Source organism: Gracilinanus agilis, chromosome 4 (genome assembly GCF_016433145.1).
Source record: "Gracilinanus agilis isolate LMUSP501 chromosome 4, AgileGrace, whole genome shotgun sequence".
In the NCBI taxonomy this organism is placed as follows: Eukaryota; Metazoa; Chordata; class Mammalia; order Didelphimorphia; family Didelphidae; genus Gracilinanus; species Gracilinanus agilis.
In genome coordinates, this window is record NC_058133.1 from 164,504,918 (window position 1) to 164,526,898 (window position 21,981).

The following is a 21,981-nucleotide window of genomic DNA, read 5'->3' on the forward strand; positions in this document are numbered from 1 at the left end:
ATATATATATATATATATATATATATATAATTCATTGACTTGAAGAATCTTGGCATATAAATCCTATGGATAAATGAAGGTTTGGGCTAATATGATATTATGGGATAAAAGGAAGAGGAAGATGGATGCTAACTCCCCTCTTTTTACCAGAAGACTTCACTGAATAACCATGCCTAAAGGGCAAAATCCAAAAAGGCCATCTCATTCCTTCTCCAGCCTCCAACAATGAGTTCAGACTTGGAAACCAGGGACCATTTTATTCCTCAGATCTATATGAATAAAGATTTCATCATCTCCCCAACCAAATATAGCCATGACACCCCATCAAGGAAAAGTCAGTCACTATTTCCTCAGCTTTAGTTTCTTCATCTGCAAAGCAGGGAAAAATAATAGCATCTACTTCACAAGGTTGTTATGAGGCACAGATGAAATAACATGTGAAATTCTTTCCAAATCTTAAAGCACTAGATAAATGATGGCTATTTTATTATTATTATCATTTATTGTTGTTATTACTATTAGTAAATATAATTAGTATTATATTATTAAACTAAATTATTATTACTAAGTACATCCTATGGTCTACAAGAGCAGTGAGGTATCTCTGGATGGAACCCCAGGTCTGGAGTCAGTAAGACTTATCTTCTCGAGTTCAAATCTGGCCTGAGGTACTTATTAGCTGTGTGGCCCTGGGCAAGTCACTTAACCCTGTTGGCCTCAATTTGTTCATCTATAAGATGAGCTGGAGAAGGAAATGGCAAACCACTTCAAATTATTTTCTAAGTATACTATCTTCAAGTTTGGGAAAGAAACCTTCCAGAAGGAAAAAGGAGGGGGAGGGAGAGGGTCACATATTCAACTACTTACCCACTATGGCCAAAAGATTTATGTTGCTATGTCACTGTGGAATTAGAGGTTCACACCTAATAGCCCTCCTTCTCCCAAGACCACTCAAAGCTGGACTCTGCCCCAAAAAGGCAAATCTGTTTCTCTGTACCTCAGTCCCTCCTACCTCTATGTCTATATATTGGTCATTTTCTTTCATATGGGATACCACTTCCATTTTTCACCATCCAGGACCATCCTTACTCTCTTTTCCAATTCTGGTTTCCATTTTTGTCCTCCTGCTAGCTTTCCCAGGCAGACTTTTCACTTCCTCAGCCTTCATCAGTCTTCCTTGCACTGATGCCTCCAGCTCAGAATTTATAATTATTGATATATCTCTTGGTCTATGTCTCTGTTGTCCTAGAGGAAGGAGGTCTCCTGTCTCACCAGCTTGGGAGCTACCCCAAAACAGAAAATGTCTCTCTTCTTTTGTCTGGATTCCCCCTTCACCCAGAAGGACTGACTGGATTTTGCCCTCCAAAGAACATTTAACTGTGATGTTACATCACTCTATGGCTTATGGCACAAACAGCTGCCTGATCCCAAAGGGCAATGCTGGACAAAGGGCATGACTCAATGACCTCAAGGAGAGGAAATATATGTAATCAGTGATATTTGTGCAAGTTTTTCCTACAGAGTATCAATCTTCTGGCCATCTCTTCTCCTAAATTCCATCCCTTTAGGAATTTGGATTCTAATTCCAACTTCCAATGAATTTTTCAGTGTAGCCCAACCCATAAGAGGGCCAAAAATGAATTGAGTTTACACATACATTGTGAAATGTCTTTGTTCATCCTTCATTTTTGAAGAGGATCAATGACATTATGAAGGTGATGTCTTGACTTGAAAGTGAATTGGATTTAAGTGAGACACAGTTGCACAAAGTCACTGGCCTCTCTTCTGGAGTCACCAAAGTCTAGTGGCAGAACAGAAGTCAAGACCCTGGTTGATGGCCCAGGATGCCAAGGATGACCCTAGCATCTTTGATGTCTGATCAAGTTTTAAGCACTCCACAACACCTGTTTCAGTCACCTTCATAGCCATTGGAAGGAACTGTTCTTATCCCTCCATTCTGGTCTTACCAGGCATGGCTATTGTGAACACTATAGCTTCTTGAACCACAGGTGAGAGTTGAGTAAAAAAGATGGATAAGCAGCCCTGAAAATGGGTTCAATAGGTCTTCAAACCAGAGGTGATGTCAAACAGTAATGAGTAGGAGGCAAGATGATACTATCAGTAATTATCTTATTTTTTTTTAACTTTAAACCCTTAACTTCTGTGTATTGACCTATAGGTGGAAGATTGGTAAGGGTAGGCAATGGGGGTCAAGTGACTTGCCCAGGGTCACACAGCCGGGAAGTGTCTGAGGCCGGATTTGAACCTAGGACCTCCTGTCTCTAGGCCTGGCTCTCAATCCATTGAGCTACCCAGCTGCCCCTCAGTAATTATCTTATAGTAAAAGAGACAATGGAGTGGTAGGGAGAGACCTCTGTTTGCTGAAGGCCTAAATGGTATCTGCTGTTATTTTTCTCTTTCTTATCCTGAGTCAGAACTTCACCATAAAACCAAAAAAGGAGTTAAATTCTTTCTTCCCTCTATTCCAACTCACACACTCTTGGAAATTCTCATCCATGGCTTTACCATAAGGCAATGGAAAAGACCTCAGAGGAAAGGAGATTATTTAATCTAGAAGAGAAACGGATGAGCCAAGGACAGCCTTCAAATCCCTGGAGAGGCTATCAGACAGAGGAGGGTAAATCCATTGTTCCCTAGATGGATATTCCAGAAGAATTTCTGAATGCTTTGGTTTGTTAGATATAGAAATAGATGAGTAAAAGAGCTGGTGGAAATCTTTCTAAGCCTTCAGCAATAGAAAAGAGAACCCTATCTCTCTCTGGATGAGTTGAGATAAACTTCAGGCCTCAGAAGGGAATTCCAGAAAATTAGCATTGGAGAAGAATAACCATTCTGCTTTTCTTTCCCCCACTCAAAACTATACGGGCTAACTGACAGAACTTCTTGTTTAGCATTCACAATTGCAGACACCTGAATTTATTTATGTACATCATGGAATTTGGAGCTAGAAGATTTTAGACCTGATCTAGTCCAAACTCTCCAATTTATAGATAAGAAAACCTAGGGCAAGGAAAGGGAAATGACTTGTCCAAGGTCAAAGGTAGTGACAGAGACTACTAGTTAGATGACTTGGTTACTCTATTCCAATAGGAAGAGGATATTTTATTTCCTTTATTTTATTGAAGGCAAGAGCAATGTCTTCATTACTGTCTACGCTTCTACCCTGCCTCCTATGCTAGGTTGGGCGTTGGCAGTGGACCACACTCAGTCTTCATTGCTGACTGAATCACCAAAAGCCCAATATTAAGGACTGACCCACTCCCTGAGCCCATCCTCCCCCAAATCACTGCTCTTTATTGAGCATAAGCTCAATAAATAATCATCCAACTTTTCTGAAATTACAGTTCCAATTTCTCCTTTTTTGGCTATATTTACATGTCACTTTCCTCATTCCAAGTGTCATGATCTTGGTTTGCAGCTGTCAAAGTGTTTTTCCTTAAACTTCCCATGAGGAACTGAATTCTGGAGGCTTTAAAAAATTGTAAACAAACAAATTCCAGTGCAAATCATTAACAAAGATCCAGCTGGGAGTAAGGGGAAGAATGAAGGAAGGGAAAAAAGGACAAGAACTACTGATAGGACCTAAATGTCCAAGGGCAGCTAGGTCGTGAAATGGATAGAGTGCTGGACCTATAGTCAGGAAGACTCATCTCCCTGAATTCAAATCCAGCCTCAACCATTAGCTGTGTGACCCTGGGCAAGTCACTTAACCCTGTTAGCCTCAGTTTACTCATCATAAAATTAGCTAGAGAAGGAAATGGCAAACCACTCCAGTATCTTTGCTAAGAAAACTCCAAATGGGGTCATGAGAAACTGGACAGAAATAAAACAACTGAATAACAACAACCAGAAGTTAACTGGAGACATGAGAAAGGGATGGTGAAGAAAAGATTCCAGGGCCAAGCCTGTGACTAGGTCTAGAGAGGCAAATAGAGAATTCTTCTGGCACTGAGGATATGTTACTGTGGAAAGAATAATACTGAAACTAGGAGTCAGGAGATATAGGTTCATATTCCAGTGCTACTGCTTATTGACCTCATTATCAACAAACAGACTGCTTCATCTTTCTTTGCTTCAATTACCTCATTTATAAAATGAGGCTGGCAATATTTTCACTGGGTAACTCCAGACCTGCTTAACAGATACAGTGTTTTGGAAACCTTAACTTATTATGTAAATGAGTCGTTATTACCTTTTCATTCTAGGGTCCCTGCTCTATATCTTAAAACATGTAGAACCCTACCTAACCTTCTGTATGCAATGTAAAAATATATTCATTGGCCTGTGGTGTAATATGGATGGAATATAACAAAGTTATCTGAAAAGTGAATTTCTGAGAGGTGAATCCAATGTTTTCTTTCACCATTCATTATAAAATTAGAGATTTATTTCCCTGGAGAAAAAGATTCTCTGATATCCTGAGTGGAAAACTTTGGGAGAAACAATGACCAGTCTTATACCATGCAGGCTGCTGGTTTCTTTATCTCACTCCCTCTACCATCCCTTTGCCTGCCCTTCTCTGGAACACAGAAATGATTTCTCCAGTCCTTGACTCTACACTTAAAACTCCTAATATGGCTCTCTTCCTTGAATCCTGTTATTTAACTCATCAAACTGGGCTATAGTGTCATACTTCACGAGAAGGGAGGTCGCCATCAAACATAACCAAAAAAGCCTTGAAATCAGTGTTTTGAGCCAAGAAGAACTTCCATGCTTTATCAGCTCTCTATTCTCCAAGTTCTGAAAGATGAGTTGACTTCAAACAGGGAAGCTAACTCTTGATTATCTGTGTGGGACTTAGGTAATTTTCAGATTATATACAGAATGTTTTTGGTCATCGAAAGGCTTCCTCTTGTCACCTGCCACGAGTCAAACCACTTCCTTCCACACAGGTCTTTGTGGACTCAGGGAATGAAACAAATACTGGACTGAACCAAGAAGGTAAATCTTCTAGCCAAAAAAACCCCAAAAATCTGCAACATACTTCCCTGCAATTTTAAATGATCATTTTGGATTTCCATCACCATCATCGTTACTAACATTTGTGTCATACTTTAAGATTTGCAAAGCACTTTACACATGTTATCTCATTTGATCCTCACAACAACTCTGAAATAGTTGCTATTATTATCTCCATTTTACACATGAGTAAACTGAAGCTTGGCAGCTAGGTGGCTCAGTGTCTAGAGTGTCAGGCCTAGAGTCAGGAAGACTCATCTTCTTGAATTCAAATCTGGCCTCAGACACTAAATTTTCTTGGGTAAGTCATTTAATCCTGTTGGACTCAGTTTCCTTATCTGTACAATGAACTGGAGAAGGAAATGGCAGACCACTCTATTATCTTTGCCAAGAAAACCCCAAATGGGCTCACAAAGAGTTAGACATGACTGAAAAATGACTGAACAAGAAGGAAACTGAAGCTAACATTGATTAAGAAGTGATTTGTTCAAGGCCAAACAGCTAGTTCGTGTCTGAGACTGAATTGGAACTCAGGACTTCCTGACTCCAGGCTGAACACTCTAATCATTATAATACCTAGGGAACATTATGTTCTCTGATTTTCTCCCTACTCTGTAGCTCCACAAGTTGATTTTTAGATCATCCAGACTATTGGATGCCTTCATTGGCATGGATAATAGAGAATGTATTATTCTATATCACTTTATTTAGCACTTTTCTCCCACTGTTTGGCTTTCTACATTTCCTCCAGCATTAGTTTGTCTGGTTTAGATTTCAAAGTTTCAAAGAGTGGGGACAATATCTTTAGTATTTTGCTTTGTGTAGTGTTTAGCAGGCAAGAGGACAAAGATGATGAAGGCAGCCATTAATGATTTAAAAACTACAGTTCATAATAATAAGTACTTATATAGTGCTTTAGGGATTGCATAGTGTTTTTTAAGTTTTATTTTATTTTATCCTTACAACAATTCTGGAAAATAAGCTCAGTTAACATTTCCATTTTCCAATGACAAAACTGAGGCATAGATGGGTTGTGACTTGCTCAGAGTTGCACAACTAGTAAGCATTTGAGGCTGAATTTGCTCTCAAGTCTTCCTGACTCTAGGGAAACCAGCTAATTATAAGTTCAGAGCTTTTTCCTCTTTACCGCTCTGATTAATTGAAGAATTCTCTGAGATCAGTCTGGACTCAAATGAGCCCAAGGAGAAGGTCAACCCTGATATGTTGACCATAACACAATAGATCTAGAAACCAGATGGAACCTCAGAAGCCATGGAATCTAACTCCATAATATTGCAGATAAGGAAACAGGCCTCTGGGAAGTCACACAGGTAGGGTAGTAAGAGTCAGAGGTAGGGATTAAACTGAGGTTTCCTGATTTCAAAGCCAGTGTTCCTGGCTGCTTCCCCAGATTTCATTTTCTAGATTCTATCACAAGCATCCTGTGATTCGGACGAACAAAAAGTCATCTTGGGGACTCTAGAGAAGGAAGATGATCAAGGAAGGCTCCTGAGGTGGCTTAATGATTAAAATACTCAGTCTGGTCATTCAGAAAGACCTGAGTTCCAGTTCAGCCTCAGACACTTACTAACTGGATGACTCTGGACAAATCACTAGACTCAATCAGCATTGATTCACATAGAATCTGACCAAATTAAGTAACACGGCAGGGTGAGATTTAGAGTCAGAGAAGTTGGTTTCTGGTCCTTGCTCTGTTATCTAGTACCTGTGGGACCTTGGAGAAGAAGGACCAGAATTAGGATCCAGCCTCAAGACACTTACTAGCTGTGTGACCCTGGGTATGTCTCTTGACCCAAATTGTTTGCCTAAATTTTCTCTTCTGTAGAATGAGTTAGAGAAGGAAGTGGCAAACCAAAAAGCAAAATAAAACTTCCACTCTTAAGACCTCAGTTGTTTCTTCACCTGTAAAATGAGAAGGGTTAGACATGATGATGATGATGATGATGATGATGATGATGTGATAGTGATGGGGATAGCAGAGAAGGGAGGAGAGGGACCAGAGCCAGAGAGGAATAAAGAGAGAAAGAACTCTTTCATAGACTCTGCTCTGCCTGTCTGTGCCTTCTGGCTTCTTGGAGCATGTTCTCCCCCGCAGGCCCCCACTCCTCTCCCCTTCTCAGCCCCTTTACTGTTAATAACCTCCCAGTTAAGGAAGGAACGGAAAGACACAGTTAAAAGCATCTTGTGGCTTGACAATGCTGGGTAATGGAGTGAGGAGGGCCCCAGGCCCTTCCTGGGAGAATTCAGGAAGGAGGCAGAGAGGGGGGAAAAAATCCTCAGCTAAGCTGATTACAAGGACAAAGTTAATTTAGAAATTGGAGCCATTGGCACTCCACGGGTGAAGCAGGGGAATTTGTCTAGAGTGGGGGTGTGGGGAGACTGGACATTGGGGGGTGCTAGGAGATTTGGGAAGGAGAAGCTTTATCTGAACTGCCTTTGTTTCTAGAAAATAAAATCTTTAGGAGCTTGACTTCTGCATCTGGAGGGGCAAAGCTGGGCATTATCAAAAAGGGCCATTCGTAAATAGGATTGTGAGCCCCGGGCCTTTGAGAACCCACGTCCAGTAGAGATATATCGTCACTCCATTCCCCAAACTTAGTTCTCTGTCCCCAGCATTTTTCTCTTCTCCTGGGCACTCATTGTTCCCTTCCCTACAAATGAGTACAAAAATCTTTCCCCATTCCAGGCACTTTGTTCCACCCCCTCCCCCACATTTAATCCTTTCTCTCCCTTGTACTTAGTCCCCTTCATCCTTTGTATTTCCTCCCTCCATTACTAACCCTTAGTTCCCCTCCCTTCCATTGCTTTAATCCCTACATCCCAGGCACTACCTCCTTCCCCCATCCCATGTCTGGCAGTTAGTATTCCCATCCATGACATTCCCCTGTGCCTCGTATTTAATCCCTTCCTTCACTTGTACAAGATGCATTGTGGTATAGTGCATAGGTGAGACAACTGTGAATCAGTGGTTAAAAGCACGGGACCTGGAGTCAGGAAGACCTGAGTTCAAATCTGACCTTAAGACACTTCGTGGCTATGTGACCCTGGGCAAGTCACTTCACCTCTGGTTGCCTATCAAAAGGATCTCCTGGAGAAGGAAAAGGCAGACCATTCCAGGAATCTTACCAAGAAGATCCCATGGACAACAATGGTCTATAGAGTGATGAAGAGGCAGACAGGACTGAAACAACAACCACATAGTATAGAGATCTGATCTCAAAATCCAAAAAAAGCCTGGTTTCAAATTCTACCTCAGACACATACAATATGACCCATTAGATTGTAAGCTCCTAGCAGGCAAGACCTGTTCTCTTTTTGTATCCTCAGCACTAAGCACAATGCCTGGCACATGCCAGATGTTTAATAAATGTTGATTGATTGATACTGGCTGCATGACCGGGTGGCTAGGTAATGCATGGGATAAAATGCCAGGTCTGGGATCAGGAAGACTTATCTTCTTGAGTTTAAATCTGGCCTCAGACAAAAACTAGCTTTGTGATCCTGGGCAAATCGCTTAACCCTATTTGCCTCAGTTTCCTCATCTGTCAAATGAGCCAGAGAAGGAAATGGCAAGCCTCAAATGGAGTCACGAAGAGCTGTACACGGCTGAACAACAGCTACAGGACCAGGAGCAAATTCCTCAACTTCTCCATTCTCTAGTTAAGTTGCAGAGAAGGTGCTGACCTGTATTCGTAGAGAGCAAGTTTCCTTACTCAGGAGTACAGTCCCATCCCTATTCTCCTCCTCTCTCTGGTACTTAGTTCCTCCCCATTTCCCCTCATCCCTTTTACTTCATCTCTCCTCCGGGGGACTTGATCTCCACCCCATTACTCCTGGACACAGAGCCCCCGGGAAGAAGTGTGCATTTTCTTTCTGAACTTTAGGAAGCAAGGGGGGAGAGATCCATTAGCTTGCAGACCAGGCAGCTATAAAGGTATTCGATGAGCCAGATGTTGGGCAGAGACGGGGGTCTGGGATTAGGGGTCAAGGAAGAAACCCAAAGCAATGTCTGACCCGCCCACCCCAATATGGAGATGGCAGAAACTTTCATAAACTTCAGTAGTTCTTTCTTGGATCAAACATATTTCATTTTAGTTTATCTTAATTCATTTCCATTCAACCTACAGATTGCTAAAGCTGACAGGCAATTTATTTAGTTGAGCCCCCAAATCCTGGGAGGGGAAGTGATTTGCCCTGTTTTATGCTGTCGGGGAAGCAGTGTGGTGGAATGGAGAGTTCCAGCCTGGGAGTCAGGAAAGATATCTGACATTTAGTAACTGTGTAACCACTAAAATGTCTGTGAGCCACCCTTTGCTTGGCAAAAAATTGTTTTGAGGATCCACGGAGGTCACGTTGTACTTAGTCGCATATATTATTAATAACAATAACAACAAATAATTGCAGTGATTCAGTTAGCACTTTTAAGGTTTGCAAAGCACATTATATTATCTCCTTCAATCCTCACAATAATCCTAGGGGTGGGCCTGGAAGGGGAGCTGGGACAGGATAGTAGGCACTAATATTATCCTCATTTTACAGATGAGGAAAAGGAGGCAAAAAGGTCAAGTGATTTGTCCAGATTCTCACAGAGAGTGTATGAGTTCAGATTTGATCTCAAGTCTTCCAGATTCCAGGAATAATTTTCTTTTTGAGGAAGGGTCCATTTATTTCCATGATTTCTAGAATTTTAGTTTCTAGTTTTATTTTTTAATTATATTTTTATTTTTATTTGAATATTTTCCCATAGTTACTTGTTTCATGTTCTTTCCCTCTCCCCCAAGCCCCCTTTACCCTCCTTAGCTGATGCACAATTCCACTGGGTTTAAATGTGTCATTGATTAAGACCTAATTCCATATTATTGATAGATGGACTAGAGTTATCGTTTAGTGTCATCACCAATATCCCCATCAGCCCATGTGTTTGAGCAGTTGTTTTTCTTCTGTGTTTCTCCTCCCACAGTTCTTCCTCTGAATGTGGCTAGTTTTCTTTCTCATAAGTCCCTCAGCCTTGCTCAATAACAGACTTTTTTGATCCCCATTCCAAAGGACTTTCCCACTCTCCCAGGCCCTGGGCATCTCTTGCCTCAGTCATTCTCTGGGTTTACTGGCAGGTGAAAGTTTTATGGTGGGGTGGGGAAAGGAACACATCTTATCAAGAGCTTTCATTAGGTCACTCCCTTTGACAAAAACTAGCCATGGGTTCCCACTACTTACAGGATAAAGTCCACATTCAATAATGAGTTACTCAAGGCTCTGCTCTATGTGGGTCCCCCGTATCTTCCAAACTAATCTCTTATTCGTGATATGTTCACCCCTGTGTGCAGACTCTGCTCCAGCCAGAAGGATCCCATTGTTCCACAAGCATGCCAGATATATTCTTGCCACCTTAGCTTCAATTCAATTCCCTTTTCTAGAATGTTCTTCTCTTTCTCTCCAATTATTCAGATCCAACTCATCCTTGAAAGTACAGAGTTCAATCAACCAACCAACCAACCAACCAACCAATTAATCAATCAATCAATCAACAAACATTTAAGTGCTTACCACAAGCCAGGCACTGTGCTAAATACTGAGGATACAAAGGCAAAAAAGCCAGGTTCTTCCTCCAGGAAGTCTCCCAACAACTCCAAGACAGCAGAGAACATCTGCTTCCTCTAAACTGCTGATTGGTACAGATAGTAGCTGCTTCTTACTGCCTAAAATAAGGCATTTATAAGAAAGAAGGCACCATAGTGTAATGGAAAGAACTTTGGGCTTAAATTCAGAAGTAATGAGGTTGAGTCCTCGTTCTCCTCCTTACTAAGTTATGTGTGGCCTCAGAATCCTTATCTGTAAAATGGAAGGGTTGGACTAAATAAATTATAACTAAATTATTGGGTTTCAGTTTCCTATCTGCAAAATTGGACTAAATTGGAGTTGGAATAAAAAGATGACCTTTAAGATTCCTTAAAGATCTAAAGTCCTCTGAATTGTCATTTATAGACACTGATTTACATTCTCATCTATCTTTTTTATTTCTGTTTATGCCATCACCCTAATAGAATTGTAAGCTCCTTGAGGTTAGGGACCCTGTTATATGGCACATTATCCCCTCATGCAGTGCCTAGAACAATTTTAAGACAAAGAGGAAACAGTCAACTAATATGTCATTTGTTTCTCACACTCTTTTCTTTTTACAGAAGAAGAAACTGAGGCTCTAAAAAAAATTTCACCCTCCATCTTAGAATCAATACTGGGCATTGGTTCTAAGGCAGAAGAGTGGCAAGGGCTAGGCAATGGGGGTTGAGTGACTTGCCCAGGTTCACACAGCTAGGAAGTGTCTGAGGCCAGATTTGATCCTAGGACCTCCTGTCTCTAGACCTGGCTCACAGCTACCCAGCTGACCCAAAACTGAGGCTTTTGAGGACATCACCATCCTCCGGTCACCATTCTCATCTTCTCATTCTCCTTCAACTGAAGTAGCCCCAAAGTTGCCAAATCTTATTTCTATTTCTACATGTCTCAGATAGCTCAGCTTCTCTTCACTCATAGAGCTGGTGCTCTAGTTCTTATCCTCATCATCTCTTATTTGGATCATTGCAGTAAAATCCTATTTGGTTCCTCTGCCTCAAGTCTCTCCTCACCCCAATCTATCCTTCACAGAACCACCAAAGGCAGACCTGAATTAAAGGTCTGACCATGTCCCAGCTCTTTTCTGTTCTCTTTAAAAAAACAACCACCTTATTTTCTGTCTTAGTAACAATTCTAAGACAGAAGGGCAAGGACAAGGCAAATGCGGTTAAGTGGCTCACCCCAGGGTTCCACAGCTAGGAAGTGTCTGAGGTCAGATTCAAACCCAGGTCCTCTCAACTCCAGGCCTGATGCTCTTATCTACTGTGCCACACAGCTGCTCCCCCTCACCTCTTTTCAATAAATGCTACTTATCCCCTGTAATTGCTAAGATCAAATAGAAACTCCTTTGTTTGGCATTATCAGCTCTTCACAATCTGGCCCCTTCCTACCTTCCCAGTTTTCTTACCCATTATTCTCCTTCCTGCACTTTAAAGTCCCATCAGAACAGTTCTTCTTTACATGACGTCTCATCTTCCATCTTTGTGTCTTTTCACCGGTTCTCTCCCATGCTTCCAATATACTCCCTCATCGCCTTGACCTCTTGACATCCCTGGTTTCTTTTAAGATTCAATTAAACTGCTACTTTCCACATAAAGCCTCTTCTGACCCCATGACCGAGAGCTCCCCCTCTCTCCCAAATTATCTTATGCTTATTTCGTATATTTGGTATTAACTTGTTCATATGTTGTCTCCACCATTGGAATGAAAGCTTTTTGAGGGCACAGGCTGTTTTGACTTCGTTATTTTCCGTCCTGGCACTTGACAAAGTTACTGGAATATAGCAGACCTTGTTTATTGACTTGTTTAAGTGACTTGTCCCCAAATCACACATCAAGTCGGGAACAGGAACTGAAACTGAGTCATAGAGCCATAGAATGATAGTCCAATATCCTTGTTTTAAAGGCAAGCAAATTGAGGACTAGAGAAATGATGCCAAAACCTCAAGGAAATAAAAGCTAGCATTTATATAGCCCTTTTAGGGTTGGGGGCAGCTAGGTGGCACAGTGGATAGAGTACCAGGCCAAGAGTCAGGAAAACTTATCTTTGTGAATTCAAAACTGGTCTCAGATACTTACTAGCTGGGTGACCCTGGATAAATCATTTAATACAGTTTGCCTCAGTTTCCTCATCTGTCAAATGAACTGGAAAAAAGAAATGACAAACCACTTCAATATTAGTGCCAAGAAATCCTCAGGGGGACTGTTGGGTGGCTCAGTAGATTAGAGCCAAGCCTAGTAACAGGAAGTCCTAAATTCAAATCTGGCTTCAGATATTTTCTAGCTGTGTGACCCTGAGTAAGTCACTTAACCCCCATTGCCTAGTTCTTTTTGCTCTTCTGCCTTGGAACCATATTGATTCTAAGATGGAAGATAAGAGTTAAAAAAAAAAAAAAGAAAAGAAAACCTCAAATGGGGTCACAAAGAGTTGGACATTATTGAAAAATGACTGAACAACAACATTAAGGTTCAAAAAATGCTTTACATGTTATCTTATTTGATCTTCACAATTCTAGGAGATCATTGCTATGATTATCCCCATTTTACAGACAAGGAAACCGAGGCAAACAGGTTTAAGTGACTTGTCCAGAGTCACACAACTAGCAGTTGCCTGAGCTCATATTTGTATTCAGGTCTTTCTGACTCCAAGTACATCCCTATGCACAGAAGGACCTTGTTAGCTCACCTAGTGGCAGAGGCAAAAAATGGCTCAGGAATCTTTCTACCATACTGTACTACCGGGGCCAGGGAGCCCTCTCCCCCACCACCCCACTCCCAACCCTCCATTTCAAATCTTCTCTGGGTTTCTGCTTTCTCATTTTGCCAGGGCAGAGAAATAAAAAAGCTTAGAGGAAAAACATCAAGAACCACCCACTACCCCAAAAAATTCCCAGCATTCTCTCTTTGAGTAGGGTGGGACTTCTTAGAAGCAACCAGAGCAAATGCCCTCAGGACCAGGTTAGTGGACTCTGCATTCTGGAGCTAACTAACACTGCTTCTACACCTCTCTATCCCCTTTTTAAAGATAATATAGATTTCTCTACAAGCATTTAAGCAAATGCCCCATTGACTTCTAGAGGGCATCTGCCCCTCTTTAAAGGACTCTCCTAGCCCACTATCTTTCCCCAGGGCCACTCCCACTCTAACCTCACTTCCCATCCTTACCCAAGATGAATGAAGAAGCAGCAGTAGCCTCTACAGAGAAACTAACTGAATTTGCCAGGAATAGCTAGAGATTTCCACCCCTGGATTTAAGACCTTTAATCCCAGGGAGGCTGGCTGGCTGGAAGACACATTTATTTCAATACGATCACAATTTTGTTAAATGGGCTTGAAGAGAGCAGAGAGGGATGAAACTCCAGCCTCTGGAGATGACAGAGGTTAATAAAAGTCGTTGGAGAAATTAAATGTGGAGGAAGGGAAAAAGTCGGGAGGTTGGAGGGTTGGGGGCCAGGAGAGAGAAGAAAAATGTGATCTTCAGCTCCATCTGGCACAGATAGAGCAGCCTTCCTCCCAGGAGCTCAAAGCACTTAAGGATACCTCACTGTCTTGTGTATCTGGGGTGGGAAGCTATCACAGCTGGAAAACAGAGGCAACCAGCTGAGAAAGGACCAGGGTCACACAGTGGGAGATCTGAATGCAACCCGGGAATGATATTATACTTAGATGGGAAGAGCTCCAGAAAAGGAGTCAAGAACCCTGGGTTCTAGTCTCAGCTCTGACACTGAATTACTTTGGTCCCAATCACCTTGGATAAATCATGTAGCCTGATCTGGTTTCTTCATCTTTCAAATAAGAGAGTTAGGCTAGATGCTTTCTGAAAGGACTTCTGTAGGTTTGACACGCCATGGTCCTGTGAGTTCTGAATCAGCCCCTTGAACCTCAAGATTGGTCTAATAGACCCTCTCCCTATGGTCTACTATGTATATCTAGGCTATATACTTCATATGCTTGTGTTACATTATGGAAGTATGTTGAGTATCTCAGGGGACTTCAACCATTGTCATCCTTGAAAATAGTTCTGTCTTCCCGAAGCATTCACTTCCTTTTCCTGTGCATGAAGAGGAGACACTCAAGGAGACTGAGAAAGACCAAGGCTGGCCCCACAAAGGGCTTCCAAATCCCCATGATACCAAAAGAGGAACATGTAATGTTCTGTGGGTACATGGGTGATTAAACCATGAGGGTTACATGTCCATATACACAAACCCTGGAATGGTATTGTACTTGTTGTTCAGTCATTTTTCAGTCATGTCTGATTCTTTGTGACCCCATTTGTGGTTTTCTTGGCAGAGATGCTGGAGTGGTTTGCCATCTCCTTCTCTAGATTATTTTACAGATGAGGAAACCGAGGCAAACAAAGTTAGTAAGTGTCTGAGACTGGATTTGAATTCAAGAAGACGACTCCTCCTGACTTCAGGTTCAGCACTGTAGCACCTAACTGCCCAGAGTCAGTGGAGTACGCAGTCTATAACAGGGCACAGAATAGATCTGTAGTAAGGACAGTATGGGTATATGTGGACTTGGAGGTATTGTTGACATGGTAAAAAAGCATGGCCCTAGATGGCCTTCTGTCCACCCACACAACCACCAGCCACAGTGATGGGCCTCCCTAACAAAGACAAGTCTCTAGGATTCTTCTGGATGGCTGGGTTATCAGAAAAACTGGGTTCACATCTTGGTTTTTCCATTTATTAGCTGTCTAACTTTGTCTAACTTTACCTCTCTAATCCTAGTACCTTATCTGTAAAATGGAGGGTGTGACCTCCCAGGTAGATCGAATATTCTATGACTCTTTGATATGATACATGTTTATGTTTACCTACATGTACCGGGTGTATGTGTATAGACTTGGCTCACACATGTGTAAGGGGTATGGAAGACAATCTTAATGACTTCCAACTGGGGCTCCCTTAGAGTTCCTGAATTAGCAAATGAAGAAAAGGAATAATAATAATAGCTAATATTTATATAGTGCCTTCTATGGACTCACAGCAGCTAGGTGGTGCAGTGAAGAGAGTGCCCAGCCTGGCATCAGGGAGACTCATCTTCCTGAGTTCCGATTTGGCCACAGGCACTTACTACTTGTATGATTGTGGGCAAGTCATTTAATTGTGCTTGTCTCAGTTTCCTCATCTTTAAAAATGGACTGGGAAAGGAAATGGCAAATCGCTCTAGTACCTTTTTCAAGAAAATTCCAAATGCGGTCATGAAGAGTCAGAGACAACTGAAACAACTCAGTTAACAACAAAACTGTGGACCTGGTACTGAGCTAAGATCTTTTTAATATTACCTCAACTAATCCTTACAACAACCCTGGGAGTTAGGTACTATTATTATTTTTCCTTTTTAAAAGATGAAGAAATTGAGGCAAACAGAGGTTAAGTGAATTGCCCAAGGTCACATCGCTAGTCAATGTCTGAGGCAAGATTTGCACTCAGATCTTTCTGATTCTACATCCCTAGCTCTATCCACTGTATTACCTAGCTACCCTGACTCCATATACTGATTGGGCCCCTTTGTTCTGGGATTCCCAGCAGAGAAACACAGATTTGGACAGGCATCAGGGAGCGAACCCCTGGGGCAGTAGGGAACAAAAAAGTGGCAAATGAGGAGTTTTCATCTATATCCTACAATTCAGGGTCCCTTCTCTCTCATTTACTCCTAGATGGCCCATCTCCCTTCCCAATGCCTGACCTTAAGGCAAAGGAGGCAGGCTTTCATCCCCACTACTATAACTCTTCCTCCCTATCCTCATCTAATCTCAAAACCCATAAATATATCCTTTATCAAATCCTGATTTATAGCTGAAGAATTATTGGGGGAGGGAAAAGGCCTTTCTTCCCAGGGGCTCAGGCCATAGGATATTTGGGTAGAAATAGACCTCAGGACTCAGGGTTGGGACAAGAAGTAGCCCAAGGAAGAAGAGGAGCCCATGAAGGATGCATTTCTCCCATCTCTAGAGGGGATTGGCCCCAGTTAGAACCAGTCCCTGGAAAAATGCTCCTATGATAGGCAGTTGAGGATCATGGAAGGTTAAAGTTCTCACCCCCACCCTAAATAGCGAAAGATTATATTCAGACATTTTGTATCTGGGAACAATTTAGCACCAGGGGAGAGAGAGGGCCTGGCACCGGGCAGGGGCTGAGGTAACATGGCCATAGAGAGTTAGGGCACACTGGGAGAAAGAGGCAAGGACTAGGGAGACATTGGGGGAAGGGCAAGGACTTGGAAAACTGGGAGGGATTAGTAATGTGGGGAGCAGGGGTCTACTGTAGGAAAAGGGCAGAACTGAAGGGAAAAGGGGCACTGGGCTCAGGAACAGCCATTGGCTCAGGAAAGTCCAAACTAGATTGCCTTCTCCTCCAACTGTGGAGTGCCTCCCACATTCCCCTCCTACACCTGGCACCCTAACTTTGAATTCTACATGAGGAACAGGAGACAGTCTCCTGCAAATATAATTCCCAGTCTTCACCCAGCCAGGGCCAGGCTAACTTAGAAGCGGATCATGAGATGAGGTGAGATGGTGTGGGTGAAGAAGAGATAGGGACTGACTCTGTTCTAGGAGTCCTTCCAGCTGCTCAAGGATCTATACCAGAGCAGGCACAGGATTGATTACCTGGTCTCTACCTCTGCCTGAAGCTAGATTTCTTCCCAGACACTAAAATATAAACATTTGTAAAGTACTTTGTAAACCTTAAAGCACTATATAATTGCTATTATTGTTATTATACAACAGACAGAAGAAAAGAAACAAGTTCTAGCTTTCCTTGTATGTTGTCTTAGTCTCTTCCACTTTGCTATCCTTAAGCTCCTTCCAGAGGTCCCTTCAAATTCTGAATCTATGATCCTTTGACCTTTCCAAGAGCTATTATCTGAGAGGCCATCCCCTTTCCTTTCTGTGTCTGTCAAAATCTGAAGCACCATTCCTTGGTGCCTGGCACAGTGTTGTTGTTCATCATTTTCCACTTGTGTCTGACCCTTTGTGACCCTATTTGGGGTTTTCTTTGCAAAGAAACTGGAGTGGTTTGCCTCCAGTTAATTTTACAGATGGGGAAACTGAGGCAGACAGGATTAAGTGACTTGGCTAGGGTCACAGAGCCAGTAAGTGTCTGAGGTCAAATTTGAACTCAAGAAATGAGTCTTTCTGATTTCAGCCCTGGAATTATATTTCCTTTGCCACCTACCTGGCACATAGTAGGCATTAAATAAATGGTATAAAATTTTATTGACTATTCCTAATGGTGAAAGGATACTTTAGCCCAAAGCCAAGGAAGTGGCATGGGAGGTGAGAGAGAAAGGACCATACAGAGGAATTGTAGGGAAGATCCAGTCACCTTAATATACAAGTATTATCTCCAGGTGTTTTAATGGAATGGCAAGAGAATTGTTACCAAAAGAGGACAATGGTGCCAATGATCAAATCAACAAAGGGTTAACTAACAAGTATTGGAGTGAGTCCAACCTGGTGTTTCAGGCTGTGAAGATAATCAAGGAATAAAAGACATGATCCCTGCCTACAGGAGGCACTCAATTCAGTCACCTACAGCTGGAGCCAAGGGGAACAGATGAAAATCTGAGGCCCTTTGAGGACTGAGGGCCATTCTAAAGAACACACTTCAGAGTAATGTGAAACATATGGCCAAAAGGGGGTGATTCCTCCTCCCCCCAAGAAAAAACCCCAAACAGCCTTCCAGAAGACCAGAAATCCAAAGCAATCTGAAAAAAAAAAGTGCCTACCTGGGTTGGGGGGCGGGGGTGGGGTAGGAAGGGGCACATCTTCTACTTCCTGGACCACACATGCCTAGGGTCAGTTCAATGAGTGACCTAAGGACTAGCCTCTAAAAGCCTCATCAGCAAAGGAGGGAAGTGGGGGGAGGTACAGAATAAAAACAGGAATCCAAAACCAGAAGAGCCTTGATTATCAAGTGTGTCTCCTTTTATGTCTCCCTCCGGTCTCCCCCAAGACCATCTCAGAGGCTGAGATGGTCAGGGTGGGCTGTGTTGGGGGAGGAGGGTCATCAAACCCCTCTTGCCTTTCTCCCTGAGGATGCCACAGCATATAAAGGATTGAATCCTGGGATTCCAGAATGGTCTCAGGCCTGCCCTCCCCCCTCTTCTTCCCCCATAGGCGACAGCACCCAAAAGCATTAGCCCAGAGAGCCCTCAGAGGCCTGGGGGGGGCAGGCACATCCTCCCCCTTCGGAGGTAGCTCCGGCCCCCAGCGAGCCTGTCATCCCACATTGCTCTGATTAGCTCTAATCTTTCTTTTTCAATTTCTCCTCCCTGAGACCGGGGAGTGAGAAAATCTCCCAGAAAATGAATAAATATTTCAATTTTCAGCGCAATCAGTCTGAGGAGCCGGCGCATGATGGAAACGGGGGGAAGGATAATGGTTTTCATTTAGATAAGATACAGAAAATTATTTAGTGAAAAATGAAGATTGATGAAGCCCATTGAAAATTTTTAAATGCGAATTTTATTTCTCCCCCAGTTGTATGCCCCCTTCTCAATCCCCTTCCCCTCTTATACCCTTCTCCTACCGTCTCCTCTTCTCTCCCACCCCCCAACCTTGCCAAGAGGACCGTCTGACAAGCCACAGCTCCTTTTCCTTCCCACTGCCCAACCCCCTACACCTCTTCTCCTAAGGGCAGAGGTTGAGGAATCTGAGAATTGCTCTGAATTCTAAATCCACCCAAGATATCCCAGTCCACCCTAGGGCTTCCTTCCCTTCCTGATGCCCCATCACTCCCAACACACACACACACACACACACACACACACACACACCAACAGCTCCCCAGCAATCCATAGCCTTCTCTCCTCATACTTCTTCCTTAATTGTATTTGGCTTTCCTTCTTCACCAAAAAAGAACTCCCCCTCCCAATACCACAATAAAACACATAACACATTTATATGGTGTTGTCTTTGCCTCCTGTTTGGGGGTAGTAGTGGTGGAGGACACACACACACACACAAACACACACTCACATACAGACACACACACAAACACACAGACACAGTTACACACACAAACAGACACACACACTCACATACAGACAAACACACAGACACAGTTACACACAGATACACACACACACCTCTCTTCCAGGGTGGAGGAGAGAGACACACTACAACGTGCTTTTTCTCTTTCTGACCATTTCTGTCCTCGATGCAATCCACATGTCTATCCTATTTGCAAGCTGTGCTTTTGTTCCTCGATGCTCAGACACATCCATGTTGCTGGTATGTGGGGGGAAGGGGGTGGAATGGACATGGCACATAAACCCCTCCCCCAGCAGCCCTAAGCACAGACCCAGGCAGCCATTCCTTCCCCAGCCTGTCCCCTCCCTCTTCAGCAGCCCGGTGGAGCAAAGTCAGAACTTAAGTCATCTTTCTAACTTTTTGCTAACTGGCCAGGCTGGGCCCTGGCTCTGGCCTTGGTCTCCCTCTCCGCCACAACCCCGGCCCCACCCCCACCCATGTGCTGCCTCTCCCCTCCGGAGGGGGCGGGGAGAGAGAAACCAATGCCCTTTGGAAGGAGAGCGGGCAATCGGGCCTCCCCCAGCCCAACCCTGGCCAATTTTTGTTTTCAGAACTGGGAAGGAGGAACACTCTGCTCCACAAACACATAAACACTCACAGAGTCAAGTGAGTGGGCAGAGCAAGCCCCCCCAGTCCAGTCTCCCAGCCTAGAGACCATGTCCCCCTCCCCCCCTCCATCAGCAGAAATCAATCAATCAATAAATAAACAAATAAATAAATAAATGATAGATCAGCCCCTCCATTTTGCAGCGTGAGTGTATACCGCGTCTCTGTAGGTATCTGCATGTAAGTCTCTAAGTCCCGTCTCTTTGTCTCTCTCTCTCTCTTCCCGTTATCCACAGATGTCTCTGTGTGTATCTGGGCAAGTCTGTGTCAGGCGATGTTTATGTGTCTGTTTCAGAGGGGATAGGTGGCCTGGGGGGGGAGAATCGGAAGATGACTTTGCCCTGGTACGGAAGAGTGTGGGTTAGTGTGTGGCTATCTCTCTGGGGTTTGGGTCAGGGTCTGTGTGGCTCTATGGCTTAAGTTCCCGAGACACTCTGGAGCCCCCACGGATACTATGTATCTTGCTAGGACTGTATCAGCCTCCTCCTCGGGAATGTGTCAGTCGGCTCCACGGAGTATGTGTCTCAGGGTGTCTGTGTGTCTCAGTGTCTCTACGTGTGACTCATTGTCTGTCTCCGTGTGTTCAGATCTGGGGATCTGTTCTGTCCCCTGCAAGCAGAACCATTGGGCCAGGCCCCCTACTCCACAGGTCCTGGTCTCGGCTTCGGATTCTACCTCAAGAGGGGTCGGTAGGACACCCTTCCCCTCTTCCACCCCCTACGACCAGAGAATCCACAGAAGTCATAAGCATCTTCCTCTGCCCTCTAGTGAGAACCACAGACTCCAGGGTAACCCCCTCACCTCTCACTCATCTCTAAGTCAGGTTCAAGCAAGCTGAAGCCACCAACACTCTTTGGCACTGCAAAATGGGGCGGGGGAGGGGCAATCCCCTTCCACCCAAAAGAAATATCCAATTTTTGTCCCAGAGATCCCGACCACGGCTTCCTCAACAACTCTCCCCACCATAGTTAAATCAGATCTGAGACTGGCTTCAGATTCTCCCTACCCCCCATTCCCATCCTCACTCCAAGGGCCCCAGCTAGGGCAGGGAGGGGGCAGTTCTACATCGAAGGGGGTTTCCAGAGTGAATTACCGCCACAGAGGGCAAGACCCCTCCCCATACTCCAAAATGCCAGACAACAGAAAATCCTTGCGCCTTTAGTTAGCTAGGACCCAGGCATCCTGGATTTTGGCCACATTCGGGAACGGTTTCCAGGTTCATGGAGTTTAAGTCCTCCAGCCTTGGGGGAATGTAGGGATCACTTTGTCCGATCCTCTCTTTATTCTCACCCCCACCATCCCCAAACCCTCTGGTTCTTCGGGCCCCATCCCTCCGCATTGCCAGAGAAAGCAAGTTGGACAAATCAAAGGGGAAACTCATCCCCTACCTCAGCACTCCGATCGCTCCCTCCCTTGATGCTTCACGACCTCCACCTTCTAGCCCACCTCGTGGCCTCCCCTCTCCCACCTCTACCTTCATTCCCAAGCTGGGCGCAAAGTGGGGAGGGTGGAACCGGACCACTCCCCCATCGTACCCGCGATCCCCGTCTTGTGTTCGGCCACTAGCCCTCAGCAGGCGGAGGTCAGGGGGTTCGGAAGCCTAGAGTTAGGGGACTAGGAAATGATTGGGGGGGGGAGTCTGGGGGTCCTTACCTTGGGAGAAAGTGTCGGAGAGAGTGAGGAGCCAGACAAGGAGGCTCAGCATGCTGTCCGTCCGCC

At 43.9% G+C, this 21,981-nt stretch overlaps 1 protein-coding gene across 1 annotated transcript in view; it reads right to left on the reverse strand.

The window, feature by feature from the left end:
- KIRREL1 (kirre like nephrin family adhesion molecule 1) overlaps nucleotides 1-21,967 on the reverse strand; it is a 172,671-nt gene extending 150,704 nt beyond the window's left edge. Inside the window, exon 1 of the mRNA XM_044674037.1 lies at nucleotides 21,916-21,967. Within this exon, the coding sequence (XP_044529972.1) occupies nucleotides 21,916-21,967 (52 nt within the window). The remainder of the gene's footprint in view (nucleotides 1-21,915) is intronic.
- Between the last annotated feature and the right edge of the window lie 14 nt (nucleotides 21,968-21,981).